The 18,902-nt window shown below is 40.3% G+C and overlaps 1 protein-coding gene across 1 annotated transcript in view; it reads right to left on the bottom strand.

Annotated features, from left to right (window-relative positions):
* Window positions 1-5,955: 5,955 nt before the first annotated feature.
* The window catches only part of nrtn (neurturin), a 139,582-nt gene continuing 126,635 nt past the window's right edge, over window positions 5,956-18,902 (bottom strand). The window contains exon 3 of the mRNA XM_048559468.2: window positions 5,956-10,159. Coding sequence (XP_048415425.1) covers window positions 9,711-10,159 — 449 coding nt within the window. The 3' untranslated portion in view covers window positions 5,956-9,710. The remainder of the gene's footprint in view (window positions 10,160-18,902) is intronic.

The raw sequence follows: 18,902 nt of genomic DNA, 5'->3' as shown, positions 1-18,902 counted from the left end.
ATGAGTTGGCCTCAACAGTGAATGCCCTGAACAAAGCCTTGACCACTGCCAGACTGACTGCAGGTCGGCCTCCTGAACTAGTTGGAGCACAACTGCTACATGTCAGACTGATAGGAGCCCAGTTGGTTCGACGTGTATTGAGAAAGGGAATTTAAATCCAGTGATGGTAGATACTAATACAAGCAACTAACTACTTGACCTCTGTTGGCAAGATTATCGAGCCGCCTCCTGGGATGTGTAAACTCCATCCCTGAAGTTTATCTCAACAGTGAGAATTCGCTTTTATTGCCTCTTGTCTGATTTAGTTCACCCACCTGCCATTCTTCTTACCACCTCAAGGACTGAAATATCCTGCTCCAGGACTCACTCCCAGTGGATTCCCAATTCTCCTGCCTGATTTTACAATTTGTCCAGCCTTTTGACTAGGCTCAGTTCCTGGTGTAGCACCATATAACATGGGATTAGTGTGTTGATGCAGAAAGCTTGTGACAATTTCACTCTAACCTTTTAAATGTCCTATCATTTCTTGATAACCTTGAATGACCTGTTCTGGAATTACAGGCTATACTGAATTCACATTGTAAATGAAATGCAAAACATGTTTTAATTTTAGGAAGTGTTCTTAAAATAAGGACTTTGAAAGAATGAAGATTAAAAGCAAATTCAGTTGAATTCAATATATTAAGTGCCTGCGTACAAGGTTGCTGTGTTTAATTACATTGCTGAAAGTATCTGTTACTTCAAGCTGCATTCCTGGGACTCTGCTTCGTGTTCTATTGACTTGTCTGTAGCCCTTCCAGTGCTGGTGTCCAATTTTAACAGATGGTACTAGGCTACATGATTGTGGTGACCAGTCAGTTCACTACAAAATAAATCATCAGTGCCTCAGGTCAGGAAACTGCCAAGCATCCAACTACTTCAGCAACACCCACCCCAAGGGGGAATCAAAAATGTAGAGTCAAAGTAAACAGCAATATGTTTAGCATTCTAACACAAGATGGCTTGTGGGTGAAAGCATGACTTGGATTGAGCTGCTTTGTATGAAATGGGCTGTCAAGGGAGTAAGTCTGCTTGATTGTGAAAGTAACTTCAAGAGAGAGTGCAAGTGGCTAGAAATAACTATGCGAGGGGTTTTGTGGTTTGTACCGTTTCCCAGAATGATGAATTATGTCATTTCTTTCTGATCTGATACAATCCTAAACACTTTCCAAAAGAGTTTTATCATGAGTTAGGACTATTCTCAATGTATGGCACTATTAATTTCTCCAGGCTATCGACGGTACCTCCACATTGTCATAAATTTAGAATATCATCCAGTACATTGCCAATTTTCCTCTTCTGCTTTGTCCAGCAGGCATCACTTTTCACCTCTGACAATTTTGATACATGTTCAGCCAAAATAAGACAACTCAATGCTGTGCACATGATTCCTTTCAAAACTGCAATAGTGCTGACCAAACAGTTTCTATTTAAAAGCCAACTAAAAGAGATGGCCCATCAACTTATCAACATGAATTGCTGGCTGCGTAGTACCTTTAGAGACTTCGATACATAAAGCTTTATACACCTATTGCACATCATTGCTTTGAAGTTACAATTAGCCAACAATTTTAAAATTGAACATTCTAAAAATATAAATCAGGAATCCATGGTAACTTTTCCTTAAGTACCCTTTAACAGCTGAATTCAGTCCCTTGCAGATCTCTGAGTCTCTGCTTGACTGAAAAACTGCTTCCTATTACTTCCATGATGCTTTTCCTTTACAGTATCCTTACTGTTGATATGATAAAGACACTTTGGTCAGTTAGCGTGCCATGGAATACATTACTATTTATGACACTCCTGCTTAATTTCATTTCAAGCAAATCTATGGAAGCAAAATGTGAGAAGTATTGCCAACCAAGCCTTCATTATGACTTGGTAGCATGAGGCTTTGCTTAAAATATTGGTGCGGAATCAATGCCCAGTGTATTTACAGTGTAAGTGATTCCATAACTGAATAAGATGGAGGGTAACAGGAGAACAAGGCCTGAATTTTCATTAGCAAGATCATACCCTCCTCAGTTAAAAAGTGCCTGAATACATGCATTGTTCACTGCTGGGGATGGGTTGGTTATTGGGGCAGGATTGTATTGGTTGCACTGAACCTAGAAGCTGCAAGGGAAGATGATGGCTGAGCCATGCTGACGCTTGTTTTTGTTACTGTTTTAAAAAGGGACACATTTTTAAAAATATTTGTCCGCTCTGTCAATGTGACTCCCACACTGCTGGATAAGGCCCTTAGAACTGTCAAAAAGGGGTCTGTTTGAAATCACCACAAATTTCAAATGACTCTGTTAAGTCTGAATTCCCTTCATGTGGATTTCACAGTCTGCTGTCTTCTCCCAGCTGGCAAAAATTTAATGTCAGAATGAGTTTGTTCACTACCTTTTAAGGTCGAAATATCTGGCCCTCAGTGTTGTAAGAATTCTGAACTTTGGCCAGGCCTCCCCATCTTCGACTGACCACTCAAAATTTTATCTTTAAATTTGGAGAAAAAACTCCTTAAAAAGGAGAGCAAAAGGCTACATGGCTTCCCCTCCTCCAGCACACACACTCGCACCCACAAGCACACACATGCACTCACACAGACTCTCACACGCATACGCATGCACACACCCACACACACATCCACATTCACGTGCATGCACACACAGACACAGACACACACAAACATGCATACACACTCATACACACACACACACACACACACACACACAACCACGCATACCCACCCAAATTTGCATGCAAACACACAAACATAGACACAGACACAAACAAAAATACACACTCACACATATCCGGAGACACACAGACATACACACACACACAAACAGACATATACACACACACATAAGCGAGCACACACACACGCACACTCGCCACATTCACATGCATACAAACATACACACAGACACACAAAAATACACACACACACATCCAGAGACACACAGACATGCATACACACACAAACACACACACTCACACTCACCCACACACACACACGCGCGCAGACACATGCAAAAGTATACATACACACACACAAACACACACATACATGCACACAAAAATACACACACACGCGCATCCACAGGCACGCAGACATGCATACATGCACACATCCACAGTCACACACACAGACACATACATGTACACACGTATTCACAGAAACACTTTTGCTTTGTGGTTTCACCTATAAAAACGGAGATGCGCATTGCCTGTTAGGAAGAAACAAACATGCACCATGCAAGGGCTGTACTTAGGAGGCATCAGTAGATGTCACTGCATTCAGGCTGTTCTGGAGGAGGTTGTGATAGGAAAGGCTCTACTAGGAACTGTGTGGTGCACCTTTGTAAGCTTATTTAAAAGTGAAATAAACAGTGAGTTAGGGAAATGCAATGCAGCTATCAATGCTGTATGTTATCATGATGAAATCAGAGTGTAGCTACTTACTTCAACTATTTCTGGATATGCCATCAGTTATCTCCATTAATCCACCAACTAGTTGACGCCATGACTCTCAGGAGAAATATAGGACTGCACTTTCTGCACCAAGATTGGAAATTGAGGAAACTTATGCACAAAATGGGCCAGTAGGTGTACTTGACTGCCAGCTCCAATGAGCCAGCTGGAAGCTTAGCATGTTACCATACTTCTCCAACAGAGGCAAAGCAGGAGTGTCCACTGAAGAAAGGAAATAAGTCATTTATTTTGTGCTTTTCATGACCTCAGAGGTCCAACAGCCCTTTCTAACCAATAAAGTATTTCTGAAGTATAGTCACAATTGTAACTGTGAGGAATTCAGGAGACCTAATCATCTTTAGTCTTTGGGCAATTAAAATATGTCTTTTTTTTGTTGCAGCAACCATTTTGGAATGTCCAAAATGGAGAAACCCACCAGCACCCTAAGTGGTTTGACTTCCAGATGACAGCACAAATTGGGCTTTATCATTAAAATTCAAGTGTCTGATGTGATGAGCAGGCTATTTTTACTGCAGTAAAATCCATTTGCTATCTTCCTATGTGCTCTGAAATTAGTTGTAGCTCTGTGTTTCAAGCTGGAATCTGTGGACAGTTAGTTAGCCAGAGGTTCTAACATGCAGGACAGAATGTTCTTTATTGGTTATGTTTGATTCTGCCTAATAAAAGTGATGTAACCTGTGGAAATGTTTTAATATGTCAGCCAAAACATTTCAAGGGTCAAAATGCTGGACAATTCAAGGGTCATTCAACAGAAATTCAAGAGTCAGTTTTAGACAGAAAAAGAGGGCCAGCTGAAAAGGGAGGCTCCACACAGCCAAAAATCATTGGTTAGTACAGATTTGCTGAAGGCTCATGGAAGACCCAAGGCCTATTTCATGTAGCTGAGAGTTAGGACTTGAGGAAACCTGCATGCAGAATATGCTTGGTGCAGTTCAAGTAGCTGGAGTTCAGAGAAACTCAGGACAGTGCCAACTTGGTGAAGTTAACTGTCTGTGAAAGAATAGGAATAGTGTTAGTAATTCAAGGTAGGAGTGTGTCCTATGTGTCCAGTCTCACAGGAGAAGAGATCAAACCACTGGGAAGTGAGCATTTTTTGAGGAGGTCTAGTTCAGAGCAGCATTTGAGGTAATTCTGAGACTATATCTTCAAAAGTGAAGAATTTAGAACGTCTTGTGAAAAAAGCAGAGTTTTAATGAATTTTGGTGACCTCGTGTGGTTAGAATCAGGATGGGTTGCTGAGAATGCATGAAAACTGACTTGGCTACATTTGCAGTTTGATCTGTACTATTGGAGTGTTTGGTCACAGTTTATCTGTTAATTCACATTTTATCTCATGTTTATTATAGAATACAAACAACACATATATTTGTTTGTTCAAAACTAGAATTGTGTAACTTTAATGGTACTAGCAAGAACCTGGAATTTCAAACTTTATCTACATGAAGCAAAAAAGTTACTTGTCTCAGAGTGTAAATTTGGCACTCTCATCAGGACTCATAATATAAACTTGGCAGTTCTGCCCAGGATCATAACATGCCTATCCCCATGTGAAAAGTACAGTCGTCCCTTCAAGAAATCTACCTGAATTACACGAGGCATATTCCAATCAAAACAAGTGATGTTTGGCCACAGCCTGGGACTGCAGACATACCAAGCAGTCTACAGCCTGTTCTGGGAAGCTCACTCAGTGATTCTGTCTGTTTCCCAGCAGAGCAGGCCACCCATAGATATGAAGAGCAATAATGAAAATCAACAGAACATCCACTATGCAAGGCATTCCATCCAGATCCTGAAATTAAGCGTAAAGACGTTGCCCAATCATTATGTGGTACATCAATCACATGAAGGCACCTTGATGTCTCCACGCATTGGAATGTCAACTTTTCAATGGCTAATTTCATCAAATGTATACCTGATTGCATGCTTTTGAAAATTCATTTAGAAAGTGATTGCTATCATTACTATCTCTTTCCAAAAGTAATAGATAACATGATGAAAAGAAATGAGTTCAGTTACCTGGGATTGTATACAATAGTCAAGAATTTCATTCAGGTTTGGTGCAAGCTCAGCAAAAACCATCATTCTCTCAAGGTGGTATCCCACCCATTGAAAGGCAGCAACTCACAGCTGCCAAGACTATATTAAAACATCCTTTCCCTCACTCCAGTCCTAACTAATTTCTACAAATCAAGAGCAAAGAATTTGCTTCAACCTATGGTCTGCATTAAATAAAAGTAATAATAATTGAAACTGTTTGTTATTCATCCCAATGGTTTGAGCTGAAGGGAAGACCATCAGTAATCTCAGATTTAATTTCCACTTCCATTTTTAGCAGCTGAAACTGAAAATAAATCAATTACAGTTTCCATTAATGTTTTCACCTTTTATTTTCAATTCAACAAAATGTATCTGACAGGTAATATAGGAAGAGACTGTAATGAAAGGAACTCTGCTTTGGCACATTATACTGTTTCAAATAAATAAACAGATTGTTTGTTTGTAATAATACTAAATAAATAACATAATTTACTCTCCAATAAATAGACGGTTTCACTGACACCGATGCATTGCATCAAATTGTTTCAGTCGGTCATGGTTGTCCAACACCAGAGGCAGGAAAGAAGATGATTTTGTACAGTTATGTTTTTCAGAGGTAAATGTTTAAGTGCTTTTGGTTTAAAAATGAGAACATAAAGCAAGAGAACACAGCACTCCCCACACAATGCTCCTTTACCATTACAACGTTGCCAAACAACATTTATTGTCCCTGCCTCCTTTTTAATAATGACCTGTGTCAACTGTGTAGTTTGTTTTCCACCTTTTTTTGTTGATGAAATCTCCTGCCAGGTCACAGCATCCATGTCAGTTAGGGGTCAACCATTAATCTGTGCCTCGATCCAGCACTCTACCTAAGGATGACCTAACTTCAAAAATATCTAACTTCAAAAGTCAAACAGAACTTCTCAATGCTAACTTTTCTCTTTCCCGGCACCTCCCCCCTCTCTCTCTGCATTGTGACCATAAGACTGGATTAACACAGGAACTGTAACTCCGTGAGTAAGTATTGTGTTGTGTCCTCCTCTTCTGATTGACCTGACCTAGCTCCCTGAAATAAAGTTTAACAGTTAGGAGTAATTAGTGGCTTGTTTACGTTTCCAAATAGTTGTATGTTAAAAAGGTGATGATTGGGAAGGGACCATGTCAACTAATGTATGTAACGTTTGTGAGTTTCTAAGTACTGCCTAATTATAAAAATAGAATATAGAATAGTTAGGGTAGAGGCCAAAAGCATTGGTGCTGGGATCAATGTAGTTCTGTATCACAGCAATACAAGGCATGGCTGCATGGGGTACAATGTCAATGTCAATTTTAATTAGATTTTGCATAAAGCTGATTTGCCAGAAGGACATGACTTGTCATGAATAACCTTGGAAATAGAGTGTTTTGGATGACATGAATGTATAGTGGGTAATCCCAAAGTAGAGGAATTTCACTGTTAAGAATGTCAGTAAGTTAGGTTTGCAACTGGATAGTCCCAACTCTTTACATTGATACACTAGCTTAACACAAGTTATATAATCATTTCACATTATATTTGTCTGCTCTGCTGTTTTAGGAGTACAAATGAGCAAAACTTAGAAATTACAGGACTTGTCTTCCATTCAGATAAACTAGCCAAGTCTCAACCAGTTCCATTATTTCCAAATTTTACTGGTTTTTCCATTTGGGAAACTTTGGTTCAATGGACAAATTGGTGAAGATTGGTGCAGAAAATGGTAGTTGGGAGGATCAATAGTTTAGTGATATTAAGAACCAAGGAGTGCTTACGTATCATAGGCCAGAACCAGATGATGAACTCTGTGGCACTTCCAGTTAGTCAGGGCACATAATGAAGTCTAGTTAAGAATTAAATAAACAGTGGAAAACTACACTAAAACTTGTTAATTTTACATTTTAATAAAATGTTATGAACATTGGCATGAGCTCATTTCCTCTTAATATTTCTGGTAAATTTAGGAAACATTTAGGAGTTACAGCTGGTAGGTCAAGTTTCTGGGGATACATTACCTGTAACAGTTGTCCTAGTGGCAGAATCATTTGCCCCCATTGACCTTCTGTAACATGGGAATGCCATACTCAAAATGACTATGGTCCTTCTAGTTCACCTTCCTGATAATGTGTAATGTCTGGAGCATGCCTACTCTAACCTGAGTCCATGTATGATCACTCTTCAATGGAACATCTGCCCCTTTCATTTGTTATAATTTGTGTGAAAGGGTCTAGACCCAAAACTTCAGCTTTTGTGCTCCTAAGATGCTGTTTGGCCTGCTGTGTTCATCCAGCTCTACACCTTGTTATCTCGGACTCGCCAGCATCCGCAGTTCCCATTATCTCTACTGTTCAGAATTGTTGATAGCATAATTGTAGCAGCAGTGGTTTAGATAGTTCCAGGACCACATTGTTGGTGGCACCAGTGTCAGTTGTGCAGGTGCTAGTGAGCAACATGTCAGGAATACTAGTACCAGGATTGGTGTAAATGGGAACTAGGTGCTGGTACCATAGGCTGCAACACAAACAATAAAGGAAATCAAGGGTATGTATATAAAAAAAAAACAAGCATTAGTATTAAACTGTGGAGGAAACATGTTGCTTGTTTGATGTAATGTGCAGTTTTAATGTGAAATGCAGACTTTCTGAATATGAATCTCAGAAACTCTTGCAAAGATTCTGGATACTTTCCGTTCATATTGTACTTACTGGCTCCATTTCTTATCCCTGCCGTATGGGGTACAAGTAGATGCTAAATGCCCTCTTAACATAAAATGAATGGTTTGATATCATCCTGTGTGATTTTAATATTGATTATCAATGTTGATATCAATTTTGTTTGTCTGTTGTTCTGATGTAGCACAAACCCTGTAATGCCTTCATTAAAACCAAGGATGATGGAATTTCATACGAACCTGCAGCATTTCATTGGGAGGTGGCAGTAAGCCATCTTCTAAAGCACGATTAAGGATGTGCAATAAATGCTGGCTTTGCCAGTGACCTTAAGAACAACGAAAATCTTCTTTATTAAAATCACACAGGATGATAATCAGACCATAGAAAGTGTGGTGCTCAGAGACAAATAGAGATCGCGGCTTGACAGAAATGAGAGAGACAAGGAGAACGGACAATGGAACCAGCACAGGCAGTGGAATTGAAAAGGCTGATTTACTTTGCGGAAGACAAAGTGAATGAAGGTTACTGTTGTGTATCTACTGCTTTTGTCTCATACTATGAGTATACAAATAACCTAACTCATTATTCAGTCAGGTAACATAGCAGAATTCTGAATTTCAATCACATTTTTCATGCCTGTCAAGAATAACAGCTTGGTGGAAGTTCACACCCAACATTCACTGAATGTTAATCAACTTTGGTTTGATCATTTTACAAGGGATTTAGCTGACTAGCAATGCAACAGTGCCACCGTGACCCAGTACAATCCTCAAATAATTTGTTTGATTTAATCCTTAAAACTTGATGGGATTCAGGTCATAATGATTTACAGGTGCCTGCTTATCAGCATCAGTCAGTCTGCTCGCTCTGGCACAGACTAACTAAGAGCATTAAAATTCTTCCCAGCAAGTTCAGGGAAGGAAGCTCTCTTGAAGTTCTGCATCATTGGCCAGTTAAATGAGAATCGTGGTTGCATTTTTAAAGTATATAAATATATATGGGGTAGGAAGGTAAGAGGGAGACAGAGGGTGAAGTTATTCAAAGCATCTTCCTTCTGCACAGACTGTGACCCTGGGATTACCATCCTGAACTGTGAAATCCATTGAGTCTGGTGAAAAGTACAAGAAAGTCAACTGCAAAACGAAACCCACATTCCCACTGACACAAGTCTGGCCATAGACTGCATCTTATAGCACATTTGGAAACAAAAGGCCACATAGTATGGCAAACAAAACTGTTGACAAGTTCTTTGATGAGCCTGTTACTTCTTGATGCACTCTAACTCTTCATCTCAAAGGGCTGGAGATTAATGATCCCTCTGCATCTTCAAGGTACTCGTCTCCTCCTGTAGATATCGCGCCAAGAAATGACGCTCTGATTGGGGCTCAGAGCCGAGCAAGGTCTGATGGCTCCTGTTCATTGTGAGGAAGAGACATGCATGTTTGCATTATGTGGTCTGTCCCTCAAACGCAGCCACATTCCTTTGCTGAGAGTTGTCGAAGAGTGTAATAATGAAAGTTATCATCGAGGAAAGAAACATCATCGTCGTAAAGCGTAGGCCGACAGCATGGCCGTGCTCGGACCTTATCCTTTTTAATTCGCTTGGAATTTCTCAAGGCTTTCAGAGTCAGGTCATAGTTTTTCTCTTCGGCATCACAAGATCCGGTACAATATCTGAAGCGCACAACCTCCTCTGAGACATGGGCAAACCCCAGATCACTGACAGTCACGTTGATCTCTTTCAAGGTACACCCTTTGGTCGCTCTTGATTTTGCTCTCTTACTTCTTAAAGCTTGTCGAGAATGAGTCCGACTCTTGTGCTTTGAATCTGGTGATCTTCTGTATCTTTGAATCAAGGCTCGAACCAGCTCCTTGGCCTCCTCATCAGTGTGGGTTTTAAATATGTTCTTATCTGAAAAAATAGATAAGGGAGCTAGGTTATTAAAAATAGGAAGATTAACCTTCATTACTAAACAGTTCATCCTCTCAATGTCATGTACCCTAGAAAGTGATAGAAATTTGTATTAGACAATAGCACAAAGACTGCACCACATCAACCAGTTACACATACATCCTACCTGAATCCTCTGATACCAATCATTCTACTTTGAAATGTTAAGCTATAAGCATATACAAGGGATTAGCTATTCCTGTAGGTCACAATAGTACTGTGGGATTTCTAGCGCAGGTTTAAAATAACCTCAGGGTTTGCAATGTAATATTGGCTTTCCAATGCCTTCTGTCAAGACTACTAGCGTTTTTCAGCTTAGGTTTTTAGTATGACCAATGCTAAGCTTTATTTCACCTCTTAAGGGAAAGTATTTGTTTGCTTGTATGCTAGATATTTACTGCACCTGAAAGAATATAATCTTATAGAATCAGTGCTTAAATAATATTTTACTATCTTTGTGCCTCATGTACTTATCTTTCAAAAGCTATTCAGCTGCCACTACAACCATTTACCTAAGAGCTGCTAAGGGCCATTTCCTCATCACTCTGACTCTGACCTTCCTTCCAATATTGTTGCTACCAAATGCCACTTCTTTTTGTGTTCAAGACTGTCTGCGTCTATGCTGCTGAGATCCAGGAATTAAGATTTCTCATGTTGTGGAGTGCCTGGCAGAGCTATTTCAGAGTTAGAGGCCATTTCCAGCCTGGATCTATCTGGTCGATCAAAACTGTATCATACTTCTGATATCATAACAAATGAAAGTATAAGCAACATTGAAGAACAATTTCATCTTTTAATTATGTTTCTTCCACAGATCACATACAACATAATTTACTATTTCCCCAACTTATTTGAATCACTAGGTATTGTCAAGTAAAATGTTTCACTTTGTACACTTCAGTTCTCACTACAAACTACATAACCTGCTTTCACCAAGAGTATTTTTATAACCTAATTATCAGAACAAGAACTGTTAGCAACCTTCACAAATATAAGCACCTATCTGAACCTTTGAAAAAAAATTGTTAATTCCATGATGTTGTGCATGGTGAAGAACCAGAAGCATTTGAATGAAGAAAGCCAGTAACAATGTGAAATGCATTTCAGACCTGCAGCAGTCATAATGCCCCACTACTGATCAAGTTCAATCAAGACCAGTGCTTACAAATGAGCTGAATGTGGAAATGTAACCAGGTTCTGGTACACTGGAGCAGAGTTCATGTCGAAAGGACAATGTTGTAGAGTGTCAGAGGGACATCTACTGAAGCCTATGGAGTCCTTCCTTAAATATGCAGATTGCGTTCTGTTGACTTCATTGAGACGTGAATACTGTTTTAACTGGAGGTCTGTCTGGGTAATTATTGTGTTTTCTCTGTCTGACGACGAGTGGGAATGGGACAAAGAAGCCTAGAAATGAGGAGGTCATTTATTTTGCATTGTTTCTTTGTTAGCTAAAGGACTACGACCATTTACCAGAGAGCTGCTAAGGGACATTTCCTCACCACTCTGACTGTGACCTTCCTTCCAATACCTTTGCTACCGAATGCCACTTCTTTTTGTTTTCAAGACTGTCTGCGTCTATGTTGATGAGATCCAGGAGTTAAGATTTCTCATGTTGTGTAGTGCCTGGCAGTTTGCAGCAATGCAGCATTCACAACACTGCAACATTCACAGCAATGCAGCATCCACAGCAATGCAACATTCACAGCAATGCAACATCCACAGCAATGCAGCATTCACAGCAATGCAGCATCCACAGCAATGCAACATTCATCTGACTATATTAGCTTGCCAGTTGTTTGGAATGAGATATAAATCAACAGTGCTGTTAGTCCCACGCAAACCCTAGTAATAATACAGGACTTCATCATCTGCCACTGTTGCTTCAACCAGATAAGAGGGAAAAAAGGCCCATTCTGTGGTTCCTTTCTGAAATCACCAAAGGCCTTCAGAGTACATATATCTGGTTTGGGCATGTTTAAATGGTGTGATGCTGTGGTGGTGCTTGTTGGTCAAGTTGTCTGACGGACCAGTATTTTTTTGATGTTCAGACTTATCTGTAAGATAATAATAGCACATGGGCAGTGTTTGGCCCCAGTTAAACATGTTGCTCCTGCCCAGCCATTACAGGCCACATTAGATACTATACCACAGTTGTCTGCTTTCCACTTACTGAAACAGATATAAAAATTTGATACGGTCAATTTATAATCAAACAAATCTTAGTGGGACATGAACAAATGAACTGAACAAAAACACCCTAATATTTCATTTGTTGTCATTTAATAACATCCCAGCACTGTCTATAGTAAGGGCATGAACTCAACATTGTAACATCGCTGTTAACTGTAGGCTTCCTGCTATACTCCTATCATCACATGTAACGGTAATGTGACAGAAACACTAGAAATTAGGGCAGGACCCAGTCGTACTTGGTCCAGTTGTTCTCTAACTTGTCTGGAGTCAACAGTGGAGATTCCCTGGAGGCATATCCTATGCATGGCAATCAAAAACTTCTAATCATTGAACAAAAGAAAGTCTTTTACCTTCTGTGCAAAGTTCCTGTGCCTTTGCTGTCTTTCATTAAAAGGACACTTTTGACATAATACAGAGAGCACTCACATTCATACATTGGCAACTCTGTCTACTTTCATATGGTTTTGATACCATCTGATTAAAAAAAAACCCAATGCTGCTCTGGACTCTTATCAAAGGTTACTGCTCTAGGAAGAATGGCACTACAGACAGGCAAGGCATTTCCTCAGAGAGTGGGGTGCATGAGTAGAAGGGGGGGAAAGAAAACAGCATGCAAGTCAATCTGTATCATTCTTATCAATGTAACAACTGCAAGGGAGAGGTGGGCTGAGGAGAGGACGGCAATAGAAAATTCACTTGGCAAGAAGGAGGAGGGCCAATAAATAAAATAAAAAAAAGGAGATAGGAATATTGTGCAGATTTTCCACAATCAAACAAAGTCAAAGTCAAAGTGACCCCTATCTATAAAATACGAGGAGTTGAATCTGCCAAAGTGTCCTTGAACTGGGAAAATAAGGACAGACACCACTTGATACACTTATTATACCATTCATTGATTTTAACTTGAAAAGGGAAAAGCGTTAATGTGAATGATTTCATCCTCGTATACTTTGTATCCAGTTGTGTTTGTTTAGTGCTTGATAGGTCAGGGCAGTGGGGGCTGAACTTTACCAGGCCTCTGATGATGGGCTGGGAGATGGTGGGCTTGGTAAAATGGTAATGGAAGGCCTTGGAGGAGATCTCAACATCATCTTGTTGTGAAATCCTGTTAGCTATTAGAGCCTGAGCACAATTGTCACAATTGGTGCCCATGAAGTGCCTAATTAACGACCATTCTCTCCTTCATCTTCTGTCAATGGCTCACAGAGGGAGCCTTTGCCATTTAAAGGGCTCACTCTTCACCTTCACCACTAAAGCCTGGCCTGAGTTTGCAGGGGAAGAAAACAATTCCTTGTGGTAGCTCAGTCACAGAGGCCATCTCTCCTACACCTAGGAGTCTTACAGTGGCAATTTCTGATAGTGGCCTTACCAATGGGCCAGCAGTTCTGGGACAACACAGGATACAGTTCTCAACAGGAATGCAATCCTGGTGGCAGCCTCCTTGGGTCTTAGTTTAAGGAGTCACCCATTTAAGACAGAGATAAGGAGACATTTTTCTCTCAGAATCATAGTCATTGAATCATAGAGTCATACAGCATGGAAACAGTAACCAGTTCATGCTGAGCACAATCCCAAACTAAACTAGTTCCATCTACCTGCTCCTGGCCATATCCCTCCAAAGTTTTCCTAATAAATGTACTTTTAAATATTGTAATCGTGCCCATATACAACACTTCCCCATTTCACAAGCAAACCACCCTCTGTGCAAAAGATTTACCCCCCCCCCCCATTCTTTTTAAAATCTCTCTCCTCTCACCTTAAAAATGTGTCCCCTTGAAATCCCCCATCCTAGGGAAAAGACACTTACCGTGAACGCTTTCCATACCCCTCATGATCCAGAGGGTTGAGTGTCTCTAGAACTCCCTCTCTCAAAAGGCAGTGAACACAGAATCTTTAAAGATACTTAAGGCAGGGGTGGATAGATTTTGATTACCGGGATTGTGAGGATTAAATCAGGGAAACACAGGAATACCGAGTTGAGGTTAAAAATCAGATCAGCCATGATTTTACTGAACAGTGAAGCAAGCTTGAAGGGTCATTGCTCCATGTTTGTATATTCTTCATTGGTTGCCCCTGGTAATATGCTAACCCACAGAGTGGGGTCAGCTCCCCCTTTCAGTCCTGGCTCCTTCTCTGTTAGAAAAGTTCAACTTTGGATGTCAGTTATCACGGAAAGAACAACTAAATTATGGAGTAAAACACTCCAGAACCATCCAGAAATTCAATACAACAGAAAAGGAATTAGGCTTATTCAGTTGCCTTAAAGCAGTGACCTTGGTCATTGGCCTTTATTCAGGGCTGGCTTCCAATTATATGTCTTTTGAGTTGCAAACTTTTCTGCCGAATTTCAATAATTTTTCAGCAGATTGGCAGATATGACTATGTTTGGGGATTCAGGGAACCTTTTACACAACTTTCCCTTAAGAGATGAAATAAGCATGCTGGAATGCGTAATAAAAGATCCCACCTGGTCTTTCACCTTTTCTTGTTCCAGGCTTTTCATATTTTTAAACAGCGATCAGTGTCAAAAATATAAATGATTGTAAATGATTTGGATGAAGGAGTGGAAGGGTGGATTAGCAAGTTCGCGGAGGATACGAAAGTGGGTCACGTTGTGCACAGTGCCCAGGGCTGTTCTAGGTTTCCAAGGGACATTGATAGAATGCAGAGCTGGGCTGAGAAGTGGCAGATGGAGTTTAACCCTGAAAAGTGGGAGGTGATTCATTTTGGAAGGACAAACTTTAAAGAAGAATACAGGGTTAATAGAAAGATTCTTGTCAGTGTGGAGGAGCAGAGGGATCTTGGGGTTCATGTTCACAGTTCCCTGAAAGCTGCCATCCAGGTGGATAGAGTTGTTAAGAAGGCGTATGGTGTGTTAGCTTTCATTAATTGTGGGACTGAGTTCAAGAGCCGTGAAGTTATGCTCCAGCTATACAAAAGCCTGTCGGGCACATCTGGAGTACTGTGTCCAGTTCTGGTCACCTCATTACAGGAAAGATGTGGAAGTGTTGGAAAAGGTGCAGAGGAGAATTACCAGGATGTTGTCTGGAATGGAGGGAAGGTCTTACGAGGAAAGGTCGGGAGCGCTAGGGCTTTTCTCTTTAGAGCAACGAAGGATGAGAGGTGACTTGATAGAGGTGTACAAAATGATCAGAGGTGTAGGTAGAGTGGACAGCCAGTGACTTTTTCCTGGGGTGGAGGTAGCTTTTATGAGGGGACACAGTGTTAAAGTGAAAGGAGGTAGATATCGGGCAGACATCGGAGGTAGGTTCTTTACTCAGAGAGTGGTTGGGGCATGGAATGCATTGCTGGAGATGGTAGTGGACTCGGCCTCATAGGGGTATTTAAGCGGCCATTAGACAGGCATATGGATGATAGTATAAGGTAGCGGTGGATGTTAGATAGACCTGAGGTTTTGGGTGAAAGTTTAGCACAACATCGTGGGCTGAAGGGCCTGCACTGTGCTGTACTGTTCTTTGTTCTATGTTCTATAAACAAACAGAAGATTTCAGATAACAAGGTGTGGAGCTGGATGAACACAGCAGGCCAAGCAGCATCAGAGGAGCAGGAAGCTGACATTTCAGGCCTAGACCCTTTTTCAGAAATGAAGATTTCAGCATCTGATTGAATATTAAACTCATACTTTTCAGACTGGCATCGGTAAATGCTTGTTAGAATTACATATGGGAAAAAATGAGGCAGTCTGTTTGAAGCACCAAGCACTCAGTATAATACTGTTTATTCTACATTAAAGCGTTGACATACAGCTCACCTCATAAAGGAGAGGGCACAAGCGAGCACTAATCAGGCAAACTGACACAGAACTCAGAAACGGCCTCCAGTGCTTTTCAATGATTTACCATAAATGTCACATTGTACACAGATCTTGTAAATCCACATCAACAAAACACTTGTTGATATCTTCAGTCACTCCAGCACTCTGACACTACAAGTGAACAAAGCACTGAGAGAGAAGTATACCAGCTGAAATAACAGTGTCCTGGGGTTGGAGCACAAGACACTACTTCTGCTGTAGTGCAGGCTATCAACTGTGAGGGCAGGCAGTTGCTGGGTTTCCCTTGTGCCTGGAACTGGGGAGTGGAATTTCGTGTGTGTGGATACATGGCTCTTTGCTGATTCCAAGTAAAAAGCAAAATTAGTTACAAGGTAGTGCTATCTTTTAGTTTGATTATCTACTGTAAAAGATGACGAGGGCTCAAAACAATTTGTACAGTAAAAACAATACTTGAAAATAAAAACAATTAACTTGTATATTACATTAGCTGTGAAGTGTTCTGAATTGGGAAAGACATTCATCTGAAACATAATCATCGTTAATAAAAATAAACACGGGAGGGCATGGGGGCTCAAAAATACAATGTTGTTTTGGAATTGGAGAAAAATTTGATGAAATTGTATGAATATATATGTGGTTTATTGTCAATTAGTGTAAAAAGTACAAAAAAATGCAAACTACATTAAAAATGGAGAAGAATGGAGAGTGTGATAGGCAGTTCATGGAATCATCAAAATTATGAGTGGTGTCAATAAGATTAATTGAGAAGAACCTTCCAATGGTTGTTGAATCAAATTAGGCATTAAAACGGCGAGATTGTAGGCAAAATTATCTTGACACAATGATTGTGAACACACAGAATACCGTCAGAAACACTACTGGATATTGAATCCATGACAGCTTTTAGTAAGGAAGTGGATAAAGAGTTTGAATGAAAGGCAAGGTGTAATTATTTCAGAGCTGGTAGAGACATGGTAGGTACCATAGTCTTCTTCTGTTCTGCAAAATTCAATGAGTCACTAACTGGAAATGAAAAACAGTGTATTTTAACATTGACCTGTAGATTGCAATGATTTCAAATTGGATCAGTGTAAACATTGAGTACAAAAGTTTTGATAACTCAGGTCTCCTCATCTCATCACTACCCCCAAGCCATATCTCTGTTGCTCCCATTACAATCATGATACTGCTCACAGTCTGATTTTAAATAAATATAACTTGGCTTTTGAACATGCTTCACTTAGCCCTCACCATTTACATGATATCAAAAGGTATTGTCTGCGTATGAAACCACAGTTCAAAGAAATGTAAGTCACAAACTCCCTCCCACTATTCTGGAATGTTAGTTTCTCTCTCCTGTGCCTTCTAGCAATGGTGAGTGTGTGGTATTTCGGGTAGTTCTAAGAGGTATGCTGTGCAGGATCAGCGACTTGCTTTCTCTTGCCTTTCTTGCTTTTTAATTCCTTTTAAAAATAATCAGTGAGATTCCTGAAGGAATTGCCCATGGTTGCTTATAGGTAAAGGACTGGTCTGAATTCAAGCTGTATTGTAGGACTTGAGCATTTACATTCAGTGGAGGGGTACTGCACTGTCAGAGATGACTAATGAGATATAAGAACATAAGATGTACGAGCAGAAGTAGGTCATTTGGACCATCACATTTGCTCTACTGTTCAATGAGATCATAGTTGATCTCATAATCCACAACTCCACATTCCTCAATTGTCTTACTGATTAGAAATCTGTAATATATAAAACCATATGTCCTCATAGGGTCATAATATATACTACTCCAATATATGGAAAACGAGCTTGGGAGCCATCCTTGCATCTTGGCCAATTACATTCCAACTAAAAAAAATTATTGATCATTTTCACATTCGATTCATGTGACCTTGTTGTGTGCAAATTGCCTGCCACGTTTCCTGCAACAAAGGCTCCTGAGGTCAGTCAAGTTGTTACATAAGTGCAAATACTTTCTTCCTTTTTAACCTGAAGTTGTACAGGACGTTGGTGAGGACTCTTCTGGAGGACAGTCTGCAGTTCTGGGTGCCCTGCTACGGGATGGATATTATTAAATTGGAGAGGGTTCAGGAAAGATTTACCAGGATGTTACTGGGAATGGAGGGTTTGAGATATAAAAATGGACTCAATAGGCTGGGACATTTTTCACTGGAGTGTAGGAGGTTGAGGATAGAGGTTTATAAAATCATGAGGGGCATAGTCAAGGTGGATAGCAAGAGTCATTTCCATAGGGTGAAGGAGTTCAAAACTAGGTGGCATGTTTTTAAGTGAGAGGAGGAAGTTTTAAAAAGCACACGAAGGGGAAACCCTTTAACATAGAGAATGGTTCATATGTAGAATTAACTTGCTGAGGAAGTTGTGGATGCAGGCACAGTTACAACATTTCAAAGACATTTGGATAAGTGCATGAAAAGGAAAAGTTTGGAGGGTTAAGGGCCAAATGCAGGCAAGTAGGATTCATTTGGTTTGGGAACACAGTTGGCATGGATTAGTTGGACCAACTGCCTGCTTCTGTGTATATGACTCTATGACTTGCTGTCTTGCACCCTGGAATGAGATCCGAGTTCATTTGGCCAAGGTAATGCCAATATACTCTTCTCATTCAAGTCACTACAGTCATAAAAATAATCTTCTCCTTGGGGGTAGACCAGGAACGTTGGTCAGGAGTTTAGCAAGGCAGGGATTTTG

The sequence above is a fragment of the Stegostoma tigrinum genome, chromosome 30 (assembly GCF_030684315.1).
Source record: "Stegostoma tigrinum isolate sSteTig4 chromosome 30, sSteTig4.hap1, whole genome shotgun sequence".
In the NCBI taxonomy this organism is placed as follows: domain Eukaryota; kingdom Metazoa; phylum Chordata; class Chondrichthyes; order Orectolobiformes; family Stegostomatidae; genus Stegostoma; species Stegostoma tigrinum.
Note: the sequence above shows the minus strand (reverse complement) of the source record. Positions and strands in the feature narration are given on the sequence as shown.